At 44.7% G+C, this 26,836-nt stretch overlaps 1 protein-coding gene across 2 annotated transcripts in view; it reads left to right on the forward strand.

The window, feature by feature from the left end:
• Positions 1–26,836, forward strand: part of DHX35 (DEAH-box helicase 35) — a 661,155-nt gene that overhangs the window by 142,979 nt on the left and 491,340 nt on the right. The window contains exons 1-2 of one of the 2 annotated variants that reach the window (XM_078652155.1): positions 26,204–26,300; positions 26,427–26,491. The exons of the other annotated variant lie outside the window; for it this stretch is intronic. Coding sequence (XP_078508281.1) covers positions 26,429–26,491 — 63 coding nt within the window. The 5' untranslated portion in view covers positions 26,204–26,300; positions 26,427–26,428. Of the gene's footprint in view, positions 1–26,203; positions 26,301–26,426; positions 26,492–26,836 lie in introns of those variants that run through there. 2 annotated transcript variants of the gene reach the window in all.

A 26,836-nucleotide genomic window follows, 5' to 3' on the forward strand; every position in this document is an offset into this window, starting at 1 on the left:
TTTCCGGTGAGACGTCCTGGGTTCCTCAGGCAAAAACTGCCTCTCTTCCTGCTCTTCCTCGTCTTCCTGTTCTTCCTCTTCTTGCTGAATTATAACTTGAGCAGGTGGTCCACTCTTCCTTGGATGTGGTGGAGGTGGTGGGGAAGCACCAGCTGAAGCTACTAAAGAAGCCATTGCTCAGTGATCACAAAGGGTCTTTCTCTCACAATGATGAAAGTCAGAGTGAGGAAAGAAGGAGGGATTTTCATCATTTGGGAAAAACAATAGTTCTCAACCAATGAAAAGTGTTCATTTTAGATTATATGACCTAGTCTTACATCATTAGGAAACCAAAAGTGAAATGAACCAATGAAAAGTGTTATTACCAAGTCACATGACTTGCTGTGTTTACGTTAAGCGCTTTGCAGGGCCTCCCGGTTTGCTTCCAGAAACCTGCGCTTTGCGACTCGCTTCGCGTACCAGTTCGCTAACGTAGCACGTCATATGACGTATCACGCGACAACGTGAAACGTCATGCGGACGGGAGGCGTCACGATGTTGTTTTCTAACGCGGCACTTGCGGTAAAGAAACGTTTACCGGCTCGCGGTCTATTTCGCGGCATCAAGGTCAGCTAACGGGAAGCTTCCCGATTCGCGAAGCGGGAACGAAGAAAAAAAAATATTTAAAAAAAAAATTATTCATAAACATATAAAATATATTTTTGGATTTAAAGAAGAATACATTTTACAGCTACAGATATTAGCTGTTAAAAAACCAATGAAATTCACTGAAAAAACCATAGGTTATAGACCATATATAGTTAGGAATTAGCATTTACAAAACCTTGAAAATTCACTGAAAAAACCATAGGTTATAGACCATATATAGTTAGGAATTAGCATTTAGAAAACCTTATTTTACTCACACAAAACCATTGAAATTCCATATATAGTTAGTTGCACTAACTATATATCGCGCACCCGCAATCCACTGCTGATGATGTCACATATTACATCATTCATGACATGGTCAGTGACATCACTGATGACATCACTGATGACATCTCAAATGACATCACTGATGACATCTCAAATGACATCACTGATGACATCATGACACACCAATACCAGTTACTACATACGCACTCACTGATTCCTACGTCTACACACACATTCACTCATTCACCCATACAATGACTCATACATACAGTCACTTATTATTACAACACTATCATATGCACTCATACACCTATGCAGACAGTCGCACACTGCCACTCATCCATGGAGTTACTCACACACCAAGTCAGTCCTGTAAAGAATCAATCACACTTCCATTTCTTCATCTATACAGTTAAACACAGAACACCATACTTCAGTGACATCACTGATGACATCACTAATGACATCTGAAATGACATCACTGATGACATCTCAAATGACATCACTGATGACATCATGACACACCAATACCAGTTACTACATACGCACTCACTGATTCGTACGTCTACACACACATTCACTCATTCACCCATACAATTACTCATACATACAGTCAATTATTATTAGAACACTATCATATGCACTCATACACCTAGTCAGTCCTGTGAAGAATCAATCACACTTCGATTTCCTCATCTATAGTTAAACACAGAACACCATACTTTTCACACATATACTAACACATACTTACTCTCTTATACAATCACTGATACAAGTACACATTGATATGCACAGAGTCACACACCTCCCAGCCAGCCACACACACACTCAGTCTTCCATACATCCAGTCATTCTTCAATATGTAAAACGTATTTAAACTTCACAAAAACACACAGACACTAGATGATGTCATCAGTGATGTCATTTGAGATGTCATCAGTGATGTCATCAGTGATGTCACTGACCATGTCATGAATGATGTAATATGTGACATCATCAGCAGTGGATTGCGGGTGCGCGATATATAGTTAGTGCAACTAACTATATATGGAATTTCAATGGTTTTGTGTGAGTAAAATAAGGTTTTCTAAATGCTAATTCCTAACTATATATGGTCTATAACCTATGGTTTTTTCAGTGAATATATATATATATATATATGCTGGTTAATGCGCGTGAGCCGTCGTCACGCTCTTACGGAACACTAGTTGTTTGTGGCTCTTCCTTCAGACCGGATGTCTTTGGAGGAGTACGGGAGTGCTATCGGGGGAGCCCCCAGGTAAGCAGCCAGGAAGAGCAACGAGGATGATGGCGGTAGGAGACCAGGGTCTCGTAGCGGGGCGGTCTTCGCGACTGCCAGCATGAGATCCACGATTTCTCCAGCAAGAAATGCCTTGCCCAGAAGACTGGCACCACCTGGTGACTGGGCACCGCGGATGTCTATGCCAATGCGGTGAGGTGGTTCTGGCTCTATCAATTTCTTACATGGGTCCCCCTTAACCCCGAGTTTTTGCCGTATCTAAGCTACTTTTTGCTGCCGTCATTTTATCATTAAGATTCTTATCTTGGTCCCGGTCATATGTGTTTCAGACTAAGACCGTGCAGCAAAGAACATACACACTTTGACGGACTCCCTGCTACACCGACTGACTCTCTGGAGGCATAAGGGGACTGCCAGTCCCGTTGGGTTTGAAATTCAAGTTTAAGCATGACATATGGAATGCATATCGTCATTGAAATGCCAATGGACACTCTGTCTGACAGTATAAACCCAGTGATGAGGCTGTAATTTCCTGTTCCTCGATTTTCCATGTAGTATGGTTTATCAGGATTGCAATGGATAGCTGTCCGTCATAACATGGACTGTCTAGGGGCATTATGGGACCAGTAGTCCCGAGGGGGTGGGAAGCGCATGCGCAAGTACCGATTGAGATTTGCATATTGACATTGTCTAAAAATCATGAAAGAGTACGGAAGGCTGGAACTCATACACGAGTTAGCTTGAGTAACAGAGGATATTCATGCTCGATATTGCACCATACGAAACATTTTATCTTTTATATTGATACCCTGGAGGCCAACAAAGGGATCCACTGCCACTCCCCCTGGCTGAAAATGGTAGAAGTGCTAGAATTATTTTGCAACACGCACCCACAGGAGACAGTTTGTTTATCTGTGGCATTTCTCAGTCAACCTTTACAAAAATACTGTGCTGAGTGATAGAGGCTTTGTAGTGAGTGAGTGAGCATCATATACAGTTCCTCTTGGATACCCACACAGCTAATGTCAGCACATAAATCCTGCATATGGAAATCTATGCGACGAGTTGTCCGGTCTGAATCTTCGTCGCAGAGATTTCCATATGCAGGATTTATCATACCTGCTGGGTTTTTGATCTTTTCCTGCATATCACACTAGGTCATAATATATTTTGTCTCTCTGGATGTTTGGATTATGGCATTTTTAACATAACAGCCCTGATGAAGTTCCCTGAGTGGGATTGAAACGCATTGGCGAAGTGTTTCGTTTTGCTGAATTACAAATTTGAAATAAAGAAGTATATTTTTATACCATTACTTGACTATTGAACTTCATGACCTGGCGTACCCCCATTTCTTAAATTACAACTTTGGATCTGGAGCACAGAAACGTGAAGCAACGGCTGGCGTTGGAGTTGATTGCGCAGGATTACCACAAACTTGGAACTGCCTTGAGGTACGGAACTAGAGGTCTACCGTTGTTTTTCTGGACATTGCTAATACCATTGTCCCTTAAAGGCTTTTGGCTTTGGAAAATGCTTATCACAATCAATTGGCCAGGCCTACTACCTTTTGTCACAACCTTTCATTATAAACAGATTTGAAATATGGTGTCTCCCATACTTTTTTTTAACCAGTGAAGTAATTCGGGACAATACCTTTGGCATTAGCTTGTCACCATAACTGATTCATATCCACTGTACTGAGCATTCGATTTCTCACAAGGCAGCCTTTAGGCATACCATCATAATTAAAAATATGTTCAAATTTAAATATTGGCAAAACGTTATACAACCCGCCTGAAAGTCATTAACGAGCATTGTCAGAGTGCAAATCTTCTACTGAGAGGGTTTTTCAGTGTTGTAACTAAAACTAAAACACTTGCCTACTACAGTAATCTGCAGTGGCGGCTGGCACAGATCGGCGTTGGGGAGGCAGGGGGTGTTAGTAAAAAATCTTTTTTAATTACCTCTTTGCCGCTGTTGCTGCGTCTCTTTTAGTCATCCCTCTTCATCATTGCTCTGCTCTGGCCGGAAGCAGGAAGCACCCAGGTTCCCCTGAGCCAATCACTGAGCGTCGCAGTTCCGCGTTCAGACAGGGACTGGGGGCCTGGGCAAGTTATCCACCCAGGTTGTAATACAGCCTGCATGGAGAACATGCAAAGTGTGCATGATAGTTTGGTCAGCCTGATAACAGTGCATACCACTCCCCTGTGGGTGCCTGTAATCCCTGTGGCCTGCCATCAAGACTCAAGGACACAAAATAAAATTATAATAAACCACTGTTTATTATTGCTTTATTTTTATTTTCTTTATACTACTGGAAGGGGGGGCGACGCTCCTCCGCCATAGCGGAGGAGCCACCGCTAGTAATCTATGAGATTATGTGTACCAAATTACTTGTCTTTAGCTTTATTATATATAGTGTACAAACTGTTGATCCTTAATAATCTGTCTTGGAGCGTTTTTTGTGTGGGCAGTGTACTGTGAGGCAGATCGCACAGGTATCACATCACCAAAGGCTTCAAGCCTTTGAATTTGTGTTTACACAGCCCGTCTATTCTATTGTCATGCCCAGAATGACAAATGGCCAGTCGGGGATAGGCACAGTTTGAAGTGTACAGTGTGTCTCTGTTGATGAGAATTAGAGGAGGTGAAAGTCTGCCTGTAGTCGAGGTGTGCAGTTCAGTGTGTTTTCCTATAAGTGCTTTTAACGTACAAATGTTGTGAGAACTCTCATACCTCTGGTTCTTAACCTGTGGTCTGGGAACTTCTGGAGATCCACAAGCCCCACACAGGGGGTCCACGACTGCTTAGCAAATTAACTAAATGAACAGATGAATAAAGTGTATGTGAAATAAGAAGCAACCTGTAAAATCAACATTAGTTTCCTTTAATATGAAGGAAATTGAAATTGAGACGAAAAGTTACATTGATATCTTCAGGTTGAATCATGGGAAAAATGAAAGTGCACCAAACAGAATAGAGTTTGAACAATGAGGAGCCTGTTGAATTCAGAAAAACTCATTAAGGTTTTGCATTTTTTTTATATATGTGTTTAAGAATCAAATACAGTATTTAATAATTTGTGTATTTGATGAATGCTTGTTTCTGTATTTTGTGTATTGTATTGTGGTTCAGATCATTGATATTTCTTAGGTTTGGTCCCAGGCTTCCAGTAATGACTTGGTGGGATCCTCAGATTTCAATAATCATTCAGAGGGGTTCGATGGATTCCAGTAATGATTAAGTTGGGTTCCATAGAAGTCAAAAGATTGAGAACCAATTATCAAGGTAGTTGCCCAGGAGTGGCCTGTGCAGGTAAGAGCGATGGGCCGGGGTTGAGGGTAGTCGACAGACGACAACAACAGAAAATTAAATATTGTTTTAATGTTCCTCCCTTCGTCTGTCATGTCCCCACCGTCTTACCTGCTAGGGCCGCTCCTGTATCTTCATTGAGGTGTAAACCTATCCTGTAATAGTACTATTTCCAAGGCAGACCAGTGATATATTTATAAGGTAATAAGGTGGTTCTAAATAAGGGATGTGTATATTTTCTTGAGTTACACAAAATAATTGATTGTATTTACTGTGTATACCTCGCAGAGAGCATAGGCAAGGTACATACTTGTTTTTTACAGGAATAACAACACTGAATAAACTCTTCATTACCATGTGTCTCCTGTGCTTTCTTTCGAGTTTAGTTGGAGCCTCCTCTTCTCTCTCTCTCTCAATCTGTTGGTTGTCAAATGCCCCCTTTCCTAGCTTCCCCCCCTTTCCTCAGGACTCTGACTACAAATGCATTAATCAAGTTGAGAAACAGATCAATAATGGTTTGTGTCGGTCCTTTTCTCATGTGCTCCTTCTGCCTTTATTTGGAGTCTGCTCTTCACCCTCTCTGTCTCTCTCTGTCTCTGCCCCTCTCTCTCTCTCTCTGTCAGGTCGCAATTGCCCCCTTGCCCTCTGTACTCTCATCTCCTTCCCAAGTCCTCCACATTAGGTAGAGTAGCTATTCTCTCATGCCATTGTTTCCTCTTTTTTCTGTCCCTACCTCATGCAACCCATTTACTGTCCTCTTCACCCACGCTTCAAATTTTTATGTGCACACTCTCTTTTCCGGCTAATCTCGTCAGGCTGTAGAAATGCCCTTAAGAGCCCAATACCCCTCCTCCCAATCCTGTATCTGTAGTAGGAATCCCTTCTTTGTCGGACCATACTCCTTACTTCGCTTTCCCTGTTTTCACCTTCTGTGCCACCCTTTTTCCAATGTCGGGAAGTGGCTGAAATCTGCTCAGAGTGACAGTATACAAGCCATATAATGATAATGTAACCCATTCAGACCTAATAGCAAGAGACTGTAAGTCTCACATAAACTGTTGGAACACAATTGATGCCCTATTATAACTTCCATTTCCATGCAGAGTTTGCCAGCTGATAGAGCAAATATACAGTTTATGCAAAACAAACCCCTCTGTGGCCATCAATAATAAAAAAATATATATATATATATAAATGAATGTCATCACTTGGACTTTATTTTTGTGTTGAACTTCATTATTTTTACCACTTTTATTTCTTGAGGTTCCAGCAGACGTTCAGATATTGAAAATATTTCAAGGAGTGTAGAAATACTTAATCTAGTTCATTTAATGCAGAATAGCACATGCCCGTGGTCACCATGCAATCAAAATACATTCTTTTGGGTTAAAAATTCAACAAATCAACTTGCTCCTGGCTATTACTAATAAGTGTCACATGCACACAAACCATCAAACCTAAGCACCAGATATCAAAGTGCAACACAATCGACACAATTAGCCTTAAACATTGGCTTACTCTCAGGAAATGTCTCCATGTACAAGTCCATCAGAATCCGTCATCATGTCCATATTCCTTGCTGTTGCTACTCCTATTAAGTGGTAAAGTGTTTCTAATTCATGAGAGGAAGTGATATCCGTCGAGGTCTTTCTCCAGGTCAAGGCAGCCAGCCCTGCCATCTTACCAAACAATGTCACTGTGTGAGCGGGCCTTGAAGCGGGTGTGGCTGAGCACAGCCCGAATATTTTAAATTTACAACCTTCCCCTCCAACACCAAAAAACAAGTCTTCTGATGTTGCCGCCAATGTCCAGTGGAGGTACCTCACTCCATAAGGGACAGCGACTGCGCAGAACCTCCAACAACTGAAACCAGCTCTCTGCAGGATTTCCGGCTAATTGTGGGCGCACCAAGTGATATTGACTCTTCGCAGGGTGACCGTGTGATGAGAGCCGATATCGTGTGACACACTGTAGCTTTGCATGTGCATGCCACTAAACTGATGTAGAAAAACATATTTTACCAGGGGAAGACGTCTCAGAGAAGGACGCGCTGTTTCATACTCCAGCACAACCTGCAGCCTGGGAGTTCCTGCATTGCCTCAAAGTGGAATAGAAGTTTGCAAATCATTTTGGCGGATATTCTATGTGTATTTGTGTGGGGCTCTGTCTGTGTGGGGGGCTCTCTGTGTGTGTGTGGGGCTCTGTGTGTGTGTAGGGCTCTGTGTGTATGGGGCTCTGTCTGTGTGTGCGTGTGCGGCTCTGTCTGTGTGTGTGTGTGGCTCTGTCTGTGTGTGTGTGTGGGGGCTCTGTCTGTGTGTGTGTGTGTGTGTGTGGCTCTGTCTGTGTGTGTGTGTGTGGCTCTGTCTGTGGGTGTGTGGCTCTGTGTGTGTGTGTGTTGGGCTCTGTGTGTGTGTTGGGCTCTGTATGTGTGTTGGGCTCTGTGTGGGTAGCTTTTTTTGTAGGTGGGTCTGTGTGAGGGTGGCTGTGTGTGTGTAGGTGGCTCTGTGTGAGGGTGGCTCTGTGTGAGGGTGGCTCTGTGTGTGTAGGTGGCTCTGTGTGGGTAGCTCTGTGTGTGTGTGGCTCTATGTGAATGACTGTGTGGGTGGCTCTGTGTGGCAGCCAGCCCTGCCATCTTACCAAACAATGTCACTGTGTGAGCGGGCCTTGAAGCGGGTGTGGCTTAGCACAGCCCGAATATTTTAAATTTACAACCTTCCCCTCCAACACCAAAAAACAAGGCTTCTGATGTTGCCGCCAATGTCCAGTGGAGGTACCTCACTCCATAAGGGACAGCGACTGCGCAGAACCTCCAGCAACTGAAACCAGCTCTCTGCAGGATTTCCGGCTAATTGTGGGCGCACCAAGTGATATTGACTCTTCGCAGGGTGACCGTGTGATGAGAGCCGATATCGTGTGACACACTGTAGCACTGTGTGAGTTGGATGGTCTTCCAATGATGCTTGTCTGTCTGGGCATGGTTTTCTAAAACCAGGGGTAATCCTTTATTACTGGGAATGTAGGGAAATTATAGCCAATAGATAAAAAGTTAATGTGCCAGTCTCTCATGCGTGCCTTTCTGGTATGAGTGGCTTATTAATCCTGCCTCCTGCATTTCAGTTGTTACTGTTGTGCAGTGTGTGACCGGGTGGAGTGTACTAATACATGCGTGTGCTTTGCTGTTGTGTCAGGTGCCGGAAGAGGAGAATGCCCGACTCCAAGTCAAATATGGTTTGAGAATTGACGTGTGAACACACTTAACATCTGTTCCAGCCCCACCTCTCTCTGAAAAGCCTACAAAAATATTTCTCTTAAAGCCTACAAAAATAGCTCTGTCATAATGAAAAAGGCGTCAGGTGCTCCCACAGAAGTGAGGTAGCGAAATAGATGGTTTTATTTCCCCTTTGTTGTTATGTAGAGATTATCACTTCAATAAGTAGAATGTGTTCCGGTGATCTGCTCATCAAAACCTTTTAGGGCTGACAAGGACAGTACAAAGTATTTATTATGTTTCTGCCAATTAACGTTTTTTGCACCCAGTGTGTATAAAAAGTCAGATTGTTAAATATCCAACATTACACACTGAAATCTGGACACAAACTAGCTACTATGAACGAGTGAATTGATTAACTTATAATGTAATGTAGCACAGTCCAATGCTAAAGGCATACGTAAGAAATTTGTTATTAATTTCGAAGGATGCAAGTTCCTCACCATTAATAAATCCACAATTGTCTTTTTACTGAGACCAAGTACCCCATTGTATCACTTGAATCTCTCAAGGAAGCGAAGCAGAGCATTCCAAGGTCTACTCAGGGGGAGCTGGTTTCGGCTAGTAACCCTAGCCCACTAGTATACAACAATAAAACACTCAATAAATCATTGTCCAGTCAGTGCTTTTTCTTTAAAAAAGAAAGGTACTTATATTAAACACACTCTTAAATACTATGGGTTATGTTTCAAATATGTACCTCAAATTGGTAGAAATACCTTTTGGCGCCGCCATCCTATTACATTACACCCCTAGTAGGTCCTGAATTCTATAATCACAATACCTCCATCTATACTAAGTTCAACATTACAATATAATGGGTGTCATTAGACATAAGGCTGGCCTACTGGCTTTGTCATGGAGCCGTCACTTTAATAAAAGCACCCACGTTAATATCAGACATTGTATTACCCTTTAAGTTAATTAACAAAGTACCAGGGGTCAAGAGCATTCATCATAATTGCAAATGTATTGCCAACATCACCATTAAAAAAAAAAGAACATTCAAAACCACAACACGTGTGTCAGAATCTTTATTTTAACAATATTTAGAGTTCCACTACAGTCATAGGACCAGGAGTGCTTAAAACAAAGGAAACCCTCTGGAGATGGAATTCTCTGGAAGAGATAGGGTTGATTACTTAAATACATTCACATCACATCATGCAGCCCCCCCCACAAATAGAAGGGCAAATTGTTGTTGGTATCCCTATCCTTCCGTGGGACACCGCAAGAGAGGGATAGACAACTTTCAGCCTCAACGAATCATTAATACTTAATAAGCAGTGCCCCCACTTTTGTTTTACAGCACCCATGTGCCATATTATTTGTGTTTATTTTGTTTTTTTATCCTGGGTGTTCATGCCCATTCAAAAAGAACTGGGGGTGCATGGAGAGCCCACTCCCTCTGCCCCGCTGGCTCCCCGCTCTCATGTGCACCTCTGGTGCGGTACTTGGGAGTCAGCACGTCTTGTGCTGCTCCCACTGGAGGACAGCAGGTTTTTAAGGTTTCGCCTGGCGAACAGCTGCGCAGCAGCGTTTCGCACAGGCAAAATCTTATGTTTTTCAGTATGTGTGTGTTGCCCCGCCTCTCTGTTCCATTGGCTAGCTCCATAAATGGAGGCTAGCCATCGGAAGAGAGAGGCGTCCGTCATTGTGCAAAGCGATTCGTGGGCGTTCCGGCGATTTTTTTCCCTCTCCGCCCCTTGTAGAACGTCAGTGCGGCGGGTGTTTTTTTTTTCTCCAAGGTTTTTTTTTTTTCATTCCTCCGAAGATGGCTACCGGGCAGTAGCTTACTTGGGAAGCTCCGCAGTGCCGTTGTGTTTTCCTGCTGGTTGGATCTTGCTGGGGCGGTGTGCCCTGGTGAGTTCCCTGTGTCTCTTGCCTTTTTGGAGAGTATCTTCTTTTGGCTGTCTATTGTAGTGTCTGGGGATTTCCCGCAGACAGTGTTGCACTCTTGAATTTTTGCACGGGTTGTCTTTTGCCATCCCTCCTGCACAGCCTTCGTATATCTCTGATGCTGATAGCTCTCCGTGGTTCACCCCTGGATGTCTCTCCGCCTCGTTTGCACCCGGCGGCGGCTGTCTCGCCCTCTCCTCTTTGTCCCTGAGCCGGTCTCTCAGACCCTCCCTCTCTCCACCCATTCATGACAGTCTCCCACAGCCCTCCCCCTCCTTGACTCCTCCTCCCACACTCTCTCCTCCCTCCATGGCTTCCTGTCCCTGTGTCGTGCCGTTCCTTCCCTCCCCCATCTACGGTAGCACACTGAAGGTATCTGTCTGACAGCCCCGAGCCCGTTCTCCACGGCCTCCGCATGCCCAGCTCCTGGGCGGGGGCCCTAGGGTTGTGACTGGTTTTGCACAATTCAGGAAAAGCCCCCACCGCCCCTCAAAGTTGCCACAGATACATCTGCTGAATTAATTAATCTGGGTGCCCCCTGAAAGCAAGCTCACACATTTCCCATTCCCACCTGTAAATATGTCACACCAGGATTTTGCTTTACCTTCGGTACATGTAGACTTGTTTAATCTCAATAGAAAATCAGGACTACAGGTCCCAGAATGCAAAGTACAACCCGAGGACTGGGTGAATGACGCATTGTTATGGGAAACTAGAGCCCTGCTTGGAGGGTGAGTATGAAACCACTCCAGCCGCAAGAGATTCCCATTTCCCTATTCAGCTGTGGTGCACAGCTCACACGCTGGCTCTTTCAAAATGGCCCATCAGGCAGTGATAGACTGGTCGAATGGCCAGACCAACACTGGACACCTGCCAAATGGGAGGTGAGTTGAAAGGGGCTGTCTTGTAAGATGATGTGGCATAACGGCTAGAGCGGCCAACCTTGCAGCTTGGGCACCGGGGTCGAGCCGAGGCAGGGACGCTCAAATATTCTTTGATCTGGCCAAATCATTTAATCTTCCAGCGCCTAGAAATTAATATGTCCGTCTGCAATGCAACGTGTGCTCAAGTAAAGCGCTCTGATACCTTCGGGTCGAGTTCGCGCTATATAAAACTGGAAAAAAGCAAAGCTAGGAAATTGTTTTTTTGTCGCATTTCTTCTGAGATGAAACATTAATATCAAAAATGAATTATAATGTGTTTTTTATGTGTTACTACGCGGTAAAAATGGTGCCTAACGGAAGCATAGTTTTTACAAATTCTAAAGCGAACCAATATTCTCAAAGTCCCGCGCATTGCTTTCAGGGTCCTGGAGCCGGACAGTTTCGACATCGGAGCCTCGACCCTTTACCTCATTCATCAAAGCGGCCCTCCCTGGGCACCGCGGTTCCCCTGGGCATCAGTGTTATGCTCAGGTCAAAACTTCAGTTATTTATTCGACCCTACCCACACCCACTCCTTACATGAGGAACAAAGAGACGAAAATATATTTTCTGAAGAGAGGTGGGCGCAGCAGAACAGGTGCAGTGTTACTAGGTCACTGATTGTCCTGTCGGAGCGCGCGCCTTTTGAGGCTGCGTTAGGGAGCTGGAATGGAGCTGCCCATCGCAATCGCAGGGGAATTCACGCATCATCCTCCTGTTCGGTAAAAACCTTTGGCACCCTCTAAAAGCCTCGGCTCCATTCTACGGGATGTCCGAATGGCGGTAAGTACTCACTTCTTTTCCCTTTCGCAATTCTCTCTGGGACTCGTGTGTTTTTTTAAAATTATATTTTGGATTTTGTTAGAATGCCACATGTCGTGACGAGAGCACTTTAGGGTTAGTGGCCTCCTATGGCACGGTTAGGAGGACGAGGGGTCAGATGTTGACTGGCGCTGTTTCGTGTCCTTGTTGATAAGTTAAAACATTGCTTGTTCCAAACATCTTTCAACACCATATTATGAAAATAGGATTCTGAAGGTGTTGTGTTTTACAGTGTTTGTGCATATTTGTTGTGTGGCGTCTTGTGATAATGTGTGCTGTTGTGTTTTTTGTGCTGCTTTTTTGTGATGTAAAATATAGGGGCATATTCACAAAGAAATGACGCAGCTAGGCGCTGCAAGCAATTTAGCAGCGCTGTGATGCATCATTTAAAAAAAGCAGGGACACATCATATTCACAAGAATACAGTGCACCCTTGTGATTTCAGTTGTGCCGACGCTAAAAAAGCCGTCTGTGGCTCTGGGGGTGTGTGTGTGTGGCTCTGGGTGTGTGTGTGTGTGTGTGTGTGTGTGGCTCTGGGGGTGTGTGTGTGTATGTGGCTCTGGGTGTGTGTGTGTGTGGCTCTGGGTGTGTGTGTGTGGCTGGCTCTGGGTGTGTGTGGCTGGCTCTGGGTGTGTGTGTGGCTGGCTCTGGGTGTGTGTGTGTGGCTCTGATTGTGTGTGTGGTAGTAATTGCTGTCTGCTGAGCTCGTCCGTAGGGTACAATAGGTCTCACATTTGCGAGAGATCAAGCTAATGGCAGTGTAAATGACAATGCCATTTATTTATCTGTTTTCAAAACCAACACATAAATACAAATTTTGTCATTTACAATGCCAATAGCTCTAACTTTTCCAAAGGCGAAACCATTGCATTTTAAATGCTTGTTGGTCCTGCATTCAGTTTAGCGGCACTGTAATGCTGGGTCCGCCGTCTCCCAAAAGCATGAACATAGGAGGACGGTAACTCCCTCAGCTGATAGGACCCTGTCCCAAGGGATGGAGCAATCTTTCTGCGCCAGACCCCCAGAGAGTTGGGGGCCCCACGGACATCGAATAAGTACAGGAGGGGACTCTCGCACAACCCCACCCCACGGGTAATGTATCAAAACATCAATGCAGTGACCCGTGGGCCCTGACCCACCCAGGGGGTAAATTGAAGGACATTGATTTGAGCACTATGTCCTCGGTTTCTTTCTGTCTTTTACCATAGGTGAACAGACTTTACTGGCTGGTTTCTTGGGCCCTGTAGGTCTGATTTTCGTCATTATAGGCTAATTTTGCTCCTTGTAGCTAGCCCTACCCAGAAGCATTCTCTTGAGGCATCTTGGCCTCCAAAGGAGCTTTTTGCAGGGACCTGGGTTTTTTAATCCTCCCTCTGCTAAGCATGTCCTCTGCTTGACTCCTGGTGCTCTTCACTTGCTGGTGGAGGTCGCTTGCATAACCCTTCCACAGTCAGCCAGAAATACACCCTTCCTACTGCTCTCTTTTTGTCATCGAGCTTCCTGGCTTTTTTAAGAACACCCATGGGTCATCGGAGTCCAGGACCAGTCCACAGAAGCCTTCAGGGAACCATCCAGGGCCCCCAGCAGGATCTTTCCCTTACTGTTCCTTAGGGAGCATTAGGGAGCCAACGGTTCCGGCCCTTGAGAGACCCATCCTACTCCTAGGGTTTAGCTGAGGTCAAGGTCCCAAAGTCCATCCTTGGAGGGCATCAGGAGGCTTCTCCTTCCAGCTGGGCATTCTTTTGCTTTTGCCTCATCCTGTCCAGTATCTTCTAATCTGTCTCTCACTTGTGCAGGGGCATTTAAGTGGAGGTGGAAAGTTCTATGAGCCAAGCACACCTGGCCAATCCTAGAATGACATATCATCACTCTATCTCTGTCCCAAACCTCAGGCCACTCAGGCTAAATTTACGGTGCCTAGGACCAGACTGTCACGAATGGGCAGTGGGTCCTCTTCCTGTCTAGGTCCCTCCTTGTGGAACTCCCTTCTTATGTCACTTCGAACTGAAACTATACATGAGAATTTTCGTAAGTGCTTAAAAACCTGGCTATTTAATATATAGAACTTTTCCTTTTTCCTTTCTTCTTCTGTTCCTGATATGTGGCGCCTGGAAACCCTTGGGTAGCTGTGCGCCTTATGAGATTAAAATAACATAACATAACTTCCTGCACAGCATTCTGGGACAAGCCAATATGGCAATATCTGATAAAGACTCTGTCTTCAGATTCCTTACCTCAGAATTATCCCCAGGCATTAGCCAAGATCCGGAAACTTTTTCAGCAGTACCTCTGGCAGCCAGTTTATGACTTCATTTGGCTCCACATAGATGTCATCTACGCTTGAAGTAACATGTGCGGTGCCTAGATAGGCGCCATCCTAGTGCGCTAACATCAGTACTTTTCTTTCTGCACCAGATAGCGCATATCCAGAGAGAACTACCTCCAGTCACTTTTTGACTGACTTTTTTCTCTACATTTTGTTGAACCCTTTTTTAAGACTTTGTCTTCTGGTGTGCTCCCATGAGATCCTCGGCTTCACCCCTTGATGACACAATTGCCTGATCCATTCCCACCAAAACTTCAAAGGCGAGACCATCCTGTGTTGGCTTCAGATGTCTGGCCATCCTCCTTTGTTCCAGTGTGGCTGAGCCATCCCAGACTATGGGCAGTGTTACACGCTAATTAACAGATGCATATTTCCTTTCCACCCTTTCCTTTTCCAGGGTGTGATTCAAACACTCCTAATTGGTCTGTTGTGTGGTGACACATTTGTTCCTTCTGCTGGGAAACAGAGTAATTAAGTTGGCCCAGGTAACTACATAAGGTGTTTATTTGGGATGTTGGTGGCTATAAATACACTCTCTGGTTTATATTTAACCCCAAATTAGGTCCTTGCTGAATCCTGTAGGCTAAAGTAGCCTGCAGCTGTAATTTAGAACAGCTTTTTTCTGTAATGTGTACACAGTGTAAGCACACTAGACCTTTATTAAGCACTACAAACCACACTGTGAATGCCTACTCACATTATAAAGAGTACTCCAGGTCAATTGCAATCCCTAAAGAGTCCCTGCTGCAACATGCTACCTGTGCAAGAGAATAGTCTCATACGAGCAGCTTGCACACTTGAGTGCACATATGCTCACCTGTAAACAGTCTTGAGCCCCTTACTCTAGCTGCACACCAGTTTCCTTAGCTTAAAAGGCAGACTCTGGTCATCAGCTCACACAGTCAAATTACCATGAATTTATCGTGACTGAGAAGTAGGTAGTGAGACTCACTCACAGTAAAAGTACAAAAAACGGGTACCCAAAAGCAAAACATCCTGGGGACTAAATTGGCGAAACTCATTTTCAAGGTGTAAACACCCTGAGAGCCAAAGGCAGTCTATAAGGGTCCATTGAATACTATGTAAAGAGCCCACTTAGGCCACTGAATTTGATTAACAGAATTTGATTAACAGTGAGGGAGCGAAAGGATTAAAAAAAATCATCCTCCAGTTCCTTAGTATCAAAGGCCCTTATTTAGAGTTTGGCAGTTGAGATACTCCTGTTACGAAAGTGGTGATTGTCCCATTCGCTGTACTACAGGTACATTTCTGCTTATGGGACTTGCTATATGGCAGTTTGGATTTCTGCCACTGTTTGCCCGAGTATCCTGTTCACCAAACTCTAAATAGGGCCCTAACATTTGGCCCCATCAGAAGTTCTTTAATCAATGATCTAATAATGTTTTTAAGGCTGCTTTTGATGAGGGAAGTAGTAAGAAATGCTTGTTTTAAACAAGTTTTGTGCCAAAGATTCTGTTTCATGAACCGGAAGACCGTGCAAGTTATCATTGTAAAAATGTTTTATGCATTTAAACATATTCTCTCACCTCTTTTATTAAAAGTACTCCGGTCTATCCTCTGTTATTCTGCTTGGTAGGACAAGGTCAGGTATAACTTTCTACCTCTGCAATAGAGATTATTGTTTGCGTCAAGGTAACATATCTAGCTAATCTTCTCCGTATTTGAGCCGAGGAGTTTTCCAACAGAGCTTTTTGTTGCACCAGAATCTCATTGTTTTGCCAGGGCCACATCACAGTATAATTAACTGCTGCTTAAGGGGATTCATTTTTGTGGTATAGCTGAGGAGGAAATGTTCCAGCCTTCTTCAGTTAGCCTGTAACATTATATATCATAATGCAGTTCCTAATACTTTTATACTTAAACAAATGTTGTGGCTTTGACGTGAACACCCTGACATAAGTGCTAACCATAGATTTTATTTTCGCACTTAAGCTTTGCCTGTACCAATATACACAATTTATTTGCTGCACAGTATTCCTGGTTGACATGAATGTGTGGTTCATCTTCTGGAAACTTAATGAATGTGCATATTGTTTGTACAACCACCAGCTTCAAGGGTATAAGCGCTGAGGAAAATAGTTTGGCAATATCTCATTCTCAAAAGCACAGAGTGCCCTATTACGATGTCGGTCAGTAAGTCTCTGACCGCTGGTCGGCGGTTTACCGACTGACTTCTTAGGTTTACATTCCGACTGCTGAATTATAATGTTAATTAACAACAAGGGGTGGTGATGGACAGAGTCTCTGAAGGGTATACTCAGATGTGAGTCCCTTGCTCATTGCACCATCAGGATTCAAGCAAGCCGGGCTGAAGACGCCTGAAATGGCAGAAACCGGTCCCCGGAAGCTTGTTTCCTTCCCAGTGTAAGAATTGGCTTTTGTAGTCTGGTCTGCCCTGTTCCCATGATGCACTGGGCCAGGGACAGACTAATTTACATACAGCCAGGTTCTGAAACTGGGATGGTGCAATGAGCTAAAAAACGGTGTTGGATCTATCCCTGATCTCTTGACTGGGTGAGAGTACTCTGCTTAATTCAGAGACTCTGTCCATCACCACCCCTTGTTGTAAATAATTTTGTCCACCCTAAGCGTGGAAGGGTATACTCAGATGTGAGTCCCTTGCTCATTGCACCATCAGGATTCAAGCAAGCCGGGCCGAAGACGCCTGAAATGGCAGAAACCGGTCCCCGGAAGCTTGTTTCCTTCCCAGTGTAAGAATTGGCTTTTGTAGTCTGGTCTGCCCTGTTCCCATGATGCACTGGGCCAGGGACAGACTAATTTACATACAGCCAGGTTCTGAAACTGGGATGGTGCAATGAGCTAAAAAACGGTGTTGGATCTAGCCCTGATCTCTTGACTGGGTGAGAGTACTCTGCTTAATTCAGAGACTCTGTCCATCACCACCCCTTGTTGTAAATAATTTTGTCCACCCTAAGCGTGGAAGGGTATACTCAGATGTGAGTCCCTTGCTCATTGCACCATCAGGATTCAAGCAAGCCGGGCCGAAAACGCCTGAAATGGCAGAAACCGGTCCCCGGAAGCTTGTTTCCTTCCCAGTGTAAGAATTGGCTTTTGTAGTCTGGTCTGCCCTGTTCCCATGATGCACTGGGCCAGGGACAGACTAATTTACATACAGCCAGGTTCTGAAACTGGGATGGTGCAATGAGCTAAAAAACGGTGTTGGATCTAGCCCTGATCTCTTGACTGGGTGAGAGTACTCTGCTTAATTCAGAGACTCTGTCCATCACCACCCCTTGTTGTAAATAATTTTGTCCACCCTAAGCGTGGAAGGGTATACTCAGATGTGAGTCCCTTGCTCATTGCACCATCAGGATTCAAGCAAGCCGGGCCGAAGACGCCTGAAATGGCAGAAACCGGTCCCCGGAAGCTTGTTTCCTTCCCAGTGTAAGAATTGGCTTTTGTAGTCTGGTCTGCCCTGTTCCCATGATGCACTGGGCCAGGGACAGACTAATTTACATACAGCCAGGTTCTGAAACTGGGATGGTGCAATGAGCTAAAAAAACGGTGTTGGATCTAGCCCTGATCTCTTGACTGGGTGAGAGTACTCTGCTTAATTCAGAGACTCTGTCCATCACCACCCCTTGTTGTAAAGAATTATAATGTTGGCGGTCGGAGTGTAAACCGGCCGGTCAAACTGACTGGGTTTCCACAGGCTTAAGGAGCTCGTTGGCCAGTCGGAAGCCGCACTTTATCCCTAACGGGCTATGTTTCCGCCGTCGGGATTATGATGTCGGTTTCTGACAGCCTTCGCACGATGGCCTTTGTGGGGGCCCTATCAGGGCACCTTTCCCCCCTGGCCTTACGGTTTCAGCCATGGTAGGCACCTATGGTGCCCCCCTTCACATCCCTGCACCATGTGGCATGCACTGTGAGGTGCCTGCCACACGGTGCAGGGATGTTAAAAAAATGTCCATTTCACAATGGGAGTTTGTGCTGCGGGCAGTTTTGGGCTGCTGCACAAGCTCCCATTGTAAAATGGAAGTTTGCAGCCAGAGGTCAGTTGGTTTCGCCTCTGCGACGATGTTGGTCGGAGGGAACTCTGGCCGGCATTTTTATGAACCCAAAAGTCTTAATGTTAGCAATTGATTATGTATGGAAGAGTTAATGGTATCAAGTTTTCTGTTCCTCAGCTTAAAGTATAACACATAACAACCTACTAGGCCATTCCTGCACATTAAAGTGATGCTCAAGTGTGATGAAGGTTTACAAACAACTTGAGGCTGGGTTCAAATGTATATAACAGCAAGAAACTGCAATGCCTGGGCACAAAGTCATACCTCTCCTGTTCGGACTAAGGGGAACAGGGTCCACTTCATAAAAAATAGTGTGGAGAGTCCGTACCCCCACATCCACTTCCAAGTTGTTCACTGATTAACTTCTTAACATTTTTGTGCAAGAGAGAAGATATTCAAAAGAATTGTACTAATACTTTGCCATGTATTTAACTAAGTCACTCACGTTGTGGTGCTTTTTAATTTTTCTTCTCTTCGTGTACCACAGCCATACCTGTGTCCCCCATTCACTATGAAAAGTGATCGTCTCATATCTCTTCATGTGCTGAAAACGCTATGATCTTTTTATTTTTGTGTCTTCTCTCTGTATCCGACTCTATAATCTCTTCTTGCTGTTTCTTGTACCAGCGATGTCGAAATATTACATTGCTAAACTTTTAGTTTTTGTGGCACTTACATGTGCCTTACATCCATGTCCTTGTCTTTTCTGTATCTCCACATGCGCCATTAATCTCTTTGCCTCAGCTCTGCGTCTTTCATAAATTGTATGATCCTGCTTTCTGCATATGCTCTGTGATCTTATCTTTCAAATACCTCTGCATGTGGTATTATGCTGTGTCTTGTCTTTTCTATAACTCTGCATGTTCCATTGAAACTGTGATCTTACTTTCTTCTGTGTGTTACTTTCATTCAGCTACTTTCTTTCTGTGAAATGGCCGCTCCTGTGTCACTGGAACCAAGCTATACCCAGCTGTTGAGGCCATAATAAGGGCAAAACCGGTCCAGGGTTGCTTGTGTTCCGGTTCAGGGAGGACCTGGCTTGGCAGTTCGGACTGGACTGTTCCCATAGGAGCAGGGTCAAGACTGATTTGCATATATCTGGGTGCAAACTGAGGTGGCATGGTGTGCAAAATAAAGATGTATTGGAATGCGGCTTGAGTAATTACCAGTGGCTCAGATTAATTCAAGCAATCCATCCTTCACTTTTTGTCTAGTTTATTATCTCTACATATCCTGTTAATCTTGTGATTGTACCTTTCCTATGCCTGCATGCAAATGAAATTCATTTTGTGATCTGTGTTGATTTTTTACTGATCTGCATATGCACTAAATTTCCAATCTTGTCTTATCGATATGTAAGGAAATGCCTTGTTTTGCATGATCATCCTCAGGTTCTTGGAATGATGCTGTTAGTGTTTCGACTCTAAAGGCGCACTGAGACCTGCCAAGCAAATTACAGTGCCAGTGCTCTGTCCCTTAAAAGATATATGTCTGATTGGCTCTCCCACTTTTGGCAAACTTTAACTTATAAATCCCTGTTATATGGTACCAGTGGTACCCGAGGCCTGTAAATTAAAGTGTATCGTTAGGGTGGTTATTGTTCAGTTTATATAGCGCTAACTCGACCCAAAGGTATCAGAGAGCTTTACATGAGCACCTGTTGCGTTACAGACTGACATATTCATTTTGTTAGGCATGGGGAGATTATTTGATTTGCCCAGAATCACAGGATGTTGAGCGTCCCTGTCGAGACTTTAACCCGTTTCCCCAGCTTTGAGGTTGACCACTCTGGCTGTTAGGCCACATCACCGACGTGCACTTATTATGCCACCATGAATGTGAGAAAGCAAAGCATCAATCTTAGCACTCCATTGCCGGCTGGCGGGGTAGTTTTTACTCGGGTAACTCGGCGTTGTCATTTAAAGTAATGACACTCGACTTTGTCATGTAAACTAGTGGCAAAGCTAAAACCTTCTTTTGTAATATATATGGCACCCCTAATGTAAGCCTAAGGTACCCTAAGGCAGAGTGCTGTATATTAAAATGTAGGATGTGTTTTGACAAGTCCTGACAGTAAAATCTCACACAGTGTAATTTTTACTGTAGAAATGCTAGTAACCCCTTTGCTTGTACAAAGTATCTGATAGAGACTTCTAGCAGCAGATTCCTTACCTTAGAATTATCCTCAGTCATCTGACTGGATCCATAAATTTTTCATGAGCGGTATCCCTGGGCTCTAGTAGGTGATGTTTTTCGGCTCTGTGTGACGTCTTTGGTGTCATCTGCGCAGGAGTTGGCAACTGCAGTGCCTATATAGGTGCCACCCAGGCGCACTGACACCAGTTCTTTTTTTCTTTTTTTTGCCAGCCAGAGCAGATCTTGAAAGAGCTCCCTCAGTCGTTTTTGTCTACGCTTTTGTCAACGTTTTGTTAAAGTCTTTTTTGAGGTCTTACCTCCTGGTGTGGCAGGGATGTCCTCCAAAAAGACTGGCTTCAAACCATGCAGTGCCTGTCTCTGACAGCTGTCGGTGACAGACCCACACCTTGTTTGCTGTGGTATCATGAACAGGACCATGACCCCAAGGCCTGACCAGACTGCCACAGCATGCATCTGAATGCCTGTAGGGAGTGATCCCTGAAGCTCCTGGTGGCTCAACGCTGCAATGCTTGAGGTCCTGGTCGAAAGGAAGGTCCCAGAAGTGGTTGCAGACTCCGAGGTCCTCGTCCCCCTCCAAGTCGTGGAGCCGTTTGGGTAAGTCTCGGAGCCATAAGAAGAAAAATAAGTTGAAGCAACCTCGTCAGTTGGTCAACGAGATGAGGTAACTTCCCTCAAGGACTTGCTCTGCGTTTGAGTCAGCGCTTGGGCCGACTTTCATCTCCCTCCTAAGAGGAGGCTGTTTTTTTGCAATTTTTAAAAGTTTTAAGTTACCCTGCAAAAGCAGCCAGATCAACACCCACTTAAATACCAGAGTTTTATGAGGCCGTGCACCTCATATTCGAGAGGCCATTCCACCGGGCACGCCTTCGGGCCCTGTGGGTTCGGGAGAGGCCCGCACTGAGTCTACATCGGTGACTCTGGTGGCAGTCGGGACCTAAAGATTCACAGATGGATCCAGATCGGCGGTCGTACTATGTCGACCTTTCCTGGCCCGTCTCCTGAGTCCGATGCTCCTGGTGCCGCTGGCGCCCACCGGCTACGTCATCCCCATTCTAATCCCCGAAACACGGAGCCAGAGGGGCATCGTCGGACGCGATCTCTGTCACCTACTGGACCCATGCCTTACAGGCCAGAGCCTGAGCCCTATTCCTATAGGCTAGGACTTAGGAAAGAATGGGAGGGGTCACTGAAGAATATCAGCCTTCTGACTCCTTGGACTGGTGTGAGGATGTGGGTGAAGCCAGTGGACTGGACATTACTCCAACTACTGGCCTGCTTTCTCACCCTAGCATGGCTATGGAGGAGGGAGCATCATTCACAATGGTGGTGTGGAGGGCGGCTGAGATCCTGGACCTTAGCTTGCCCTCGGTGGCTGTCAAGACTAATATCTTGACAGAAGCGCTTTAGCCGGGAGTGTCCCCTTCCGAACCACTTTCTTCCATTTAAAGATGCACTTACTGATGTCCTCCCTGGGACCCAATCCAACCCCAGCACAGGGGCTCCTGTGAACAGGACTATTGCCAGCCACCACCTTTCCGCTCCTGAGGACCCCAAATTCCTCACGGAACACCCTATCCCAGAGAGCTTGGTTTTCCAAGTCTCCACTTCACATATAAATCTTGGTGCATTTCCAACCGCCCGCCGGATCGGGAATCCAAAAGGCTGGACAATTTAGGCAATAAATGTTTTCTTACACCAGCCTGCCATTCGGTCATTGAACACTGTATGCCTTTTGAGCCTCTATTCCCAAGCCCTGTGGAAGATACAGTTGTGCAGGTGCTGCCAATGGTCCCGGACTGTTGTAGACAGGAGGGATACAACTAAGTTCCCACCAATAAACAACAGAAGAGTGAAGAAGAAACAAACAAACAACCTCAAACTAATATGTGAGGTGGATGGGAAAGAGAGGGATAAGAAAACTCAACATACATAAAAAGTTGTTTAAGAACCCTCACTCACCAACCTAGTGGTGACATGCTTCATCACTGGGTTCCCACTGGAAAGACCTAATGTCTTTCCAGTGTGCTGCAACGCCTGTTTACAGCGGAGCTGGTTCTTGTGTGTGTTGAGGGTGTACTGAAGCCAAATTGTGCTAAGTGAGTGCAATAGAGTGAAAATCAGGCGACCCCCACATACCAAGAATGGCAACCGTACTTTCAACATCCAGGACTAGTACCCTACCACAATAATCCTTTCCCACCACCTATACCACCGCTGATGGGGTGGAACCCACATTTTGATCCACCACAATTTCAACAGGATACCTACCGCCAGCCTTTTTTAGACCAGGGCCGACGAGGCAGGGGGAAACGCAAGGGACCGAATCAGGTGCATTGGGACCAGTCAGAAACAGTGGGGGACAACACCCGAAGCAAAACGGGGGAACAGAGAGCAGGCCCAAGCAACAAGTGAGTCTGGTGACAAACTTATCGTCTTACAGTTTGAACGACGCTGAAAAAGCTGTCCTAGAAAAAGGCCTTGGGTTTATACCTACCCCGGGTTTTGACAAATTTAAGTTACTGTGTGAGCTCAATGAGTCCTTTAGAAAATTAAGATTGAAGAGTTTCTTTGAGAAAAATAAGGACACTGAACTCACAGAAGTGATCAAAAGTGACACCCCTTTCAGACTTAAGTCCAATTTCACCCCTCCCACCCATCTTGTACCACCAGAAGTCCTGACTTTTGAGCAGGCTGCTTTACATGAGGTGGAATCTCTATCTTGCCCACCTGTCTTTAAAAATTTGAGGGCAGTTGAATATCAGGCAATACAGTCACTGAAGAAAAACACCACTATCGTGATTAAAAGTGCCGACAAGGGCGGAGGCATAGTGGTTCAGGACAAACAAGCCTATGACGCTGAATGCAGAAGATTACTGAACAATACCATCAACTATACTATTTTGAGAGTAGACCCCACTGAAAGTCTCCGTGATGAGATTCTAGAACTGGTCTCTACAGCAGAATCTGATGGATGGCTATCAAAACAAGAAGCGGATTTTCTGACATCATCAACTGGCAAAGTACCCTACTTCTATACATTGCCGAAAACCTACAAGAACATCTTACCTCCACCTGGGCGCCCAATTGTTTCCGGGATCGGTTCACTATTGGAACCCCTTTCACAATATTGCGATTTCTTTCTGAAGCCAATAATACAATCAACTGAGACCTATATTAAAGACACCAAAAGCCTTTTAGCCATGCTCAAAACAATCGAGATACCAGAGGAACCTATACTTCTGGTTACCCTCGATATCGAGAGCCTGTATACCTGCATACCGCAGGATGATACCATCAAAGTAGTAGCTGATGCTCTTGACCAGAGCAATTGGAACTTCATAGTACCTAGAAGTTTCGTGGTGGACTGTGCATCGTTAGCCCTGAAGAGGAATTATTTTGAATATGAGAACCAGATATTCCTTCAAACAACAGGGACTTCCATGGGCAGCATTTTTGCCCCTTCGGTAGCAGGATTGTATGTCTACAGTTTTGAAAGGAAACACATCCTGGCCCCCCACCAACCCATTTTCCACCTACATCGTCCTGTGGCAACGCTACATCGACGATATTCTGTTACTATGGAAAGGAGATGAAGCGTCCCTACTCCCTTTCTTCACTTGGGTGAATACATGTGATCCTCATTTGAGGTTTACACATGAATATGCCAGAGAAAGTATTACCTTTCTGGATATCACTATCAACAAAAAGGATCATCTTTTGCATACTCAAACATACTACAAACCAACATCAAAAAACAATCTGTTGTTGTTTAGTAGTTTTCATCCACGACCACTAAGGGAGAATCTCCCCTATGGACAATATCTTCGCATAAGGCGCAACTGCAGTGATTTGAATAACTTCAAAAGACAAGCTGACGATTTGACGGAGAAACTGGAGGAGCGTGGTTATCCGAAGAGACTACTCCAAAGGAGTCGGAAGAGGGCACTCAATCTAAATAGAGATGCCCTTCTGGAGACATATCCAAGAAATATCCAACAGGAGGTTCCTTTAACTTGTGTGACCACTTATAACTGCTTGTCCAATGTGGTTAGTCGCAGCATCCAAAAGAACTGGAAGATTGTGACGAGCAACCAACTGAATTGGGAGAAGCCACTCTTTTCTTACAAGAGAGCGACTAGTTTAAAAGACTCTCTAGTCCATACTCGCCCAGTTAAGAAACAGAGAAGCCAAGACCCCACAGTACTATCCACCTGGGGACTGCCTGCTGTGACGGGCCATTTCCCATGCGGCGATTGCAGCATCTGCCATTTAACCACCCACAACAAATTCCTGAACTTGGAACCTGGCAAGCAATGGGAACAACGAAGTCATACCAACTGCAACACCAGCAACGTAGTGTACTTGATCATCTGTACCTGCGGTTTGAATTACGTTGGTATGACCACCAGACGTGTTAAGCTCAGGATTTGTGAACATCGAAGTAGTATTCGATGCAAACGAAGTGCGACCTAGCTGACAAACCACTTCATTGAAAGAAATCATACGCCAAACGACATGCGTTGGACCATCGTGGAACATGTATCTGGTGACGAGAAAACCCTCTTTGAGAAAGGACAGCGATGGATTCACCGTCTATCCAGCCATCGCACAGGCCTTAACGATGATATTGCCTGGGGGTCTGTGCTTAGACGTTAATACAGCTCCAATCGGTATACATGAAACCTGATGATTTTATAGGGGTCACAAAACCAGAAAATGCAGATATACTCCACCAACCCCAACCTGAAATTCCTTTGGGCTACTATAGTGGAATATAACGTCCGTTTCACAAATGAGCTTTTCATTTTAAATAGTACCATTAATTTATGAGTTTGTCATTTATCTACTCCTATGAACAAATTTAACTGCGATTTGAAATACATACTGTCAGTGTCAGCAAAAATTCCCCGAGTGGAATATTCACCTCCCTCTAGCATACTTTTGTTTCTTCTGAGGACATATTACCCCAATCAGACGGAAATCTTTTTTGCAATAAATAACTTTATTGGCAATATGAAGATTCGGAGACTAATGTCTTTGGAGCTCCGATTTCCTCTTCCTCATCATTATGATGATTACAATATATGAATACCCATATGATTTAAAAACATTCTTTGAGTATCCGTATGAATCTTTGTTAAACAAAAAACTTTCTGACATTAAGACACAGAGTGGGAATAATAACAATATGGCCCCTTTAAAATCTTAGGATGGTACTCTGACCCACATGGTCACGTGACGATGTCACGTGCCCGCGCTAGATGCTACGTTAGCAAACAGCGCCGTCTGCTTGGTGTTTCTACCGGGCCGCGGTGGTGAAAGACTAGGTATTTGGCAGGGAGTCGTCAGCATAAATGTGAGTACGAACTGTATAAGAGACCACTATCTAACATTCTGCATCTAGTTCGAATATTGCACTGAGACATTGGAATACAATGCTAAATATTTTAAGAATTCTGTCCCATGGCTGATTCTATTCTAGAAATGCGACGTGAAGAAAACCCCTCACCGCGTCAGCCCATGAGGATAGACAATTATCTTCCTCCCGTGAGTTAACACAGAGACCTCTCTGTCTTTCATTTGCTATCTATCTTCCCCCATGAAGTCCCCCTCTTTTTCGAGACTCCGTTTTTATCTTTATTGTTACAGTGCATTGCTAGCTTGTTGTTGTCTGTTAAAATATTCTCCACGTGGGTATTTCGACAAAAACGGTCGGATACCATGTTTAGCCACATTAATTTGGAGGCAGAACTAAATTTACTTACCGACAACATATTAACCATGTTGTGATGGTAGATTACGTCGACCACTAATTTCGACATCAGTAGCAATAATTACTTGTCACACTGAGTAATTGTACTCCATTCCCTTAACTTTACCACAAGGGTGGTG

This window comes from Lissotriton helveticus, chromosome 7 (genome assembly GCF_964261635.1).
Source record: "Lissotriton helveticus chromosome 7, aLisHel1.1, whole genome shotgun sequence".
NCBI lineage: Eukaryota > Metazoa > Chordata > Amphibia > Caudata > Salamandridae > Lissotriton > Lissotriton helveticus.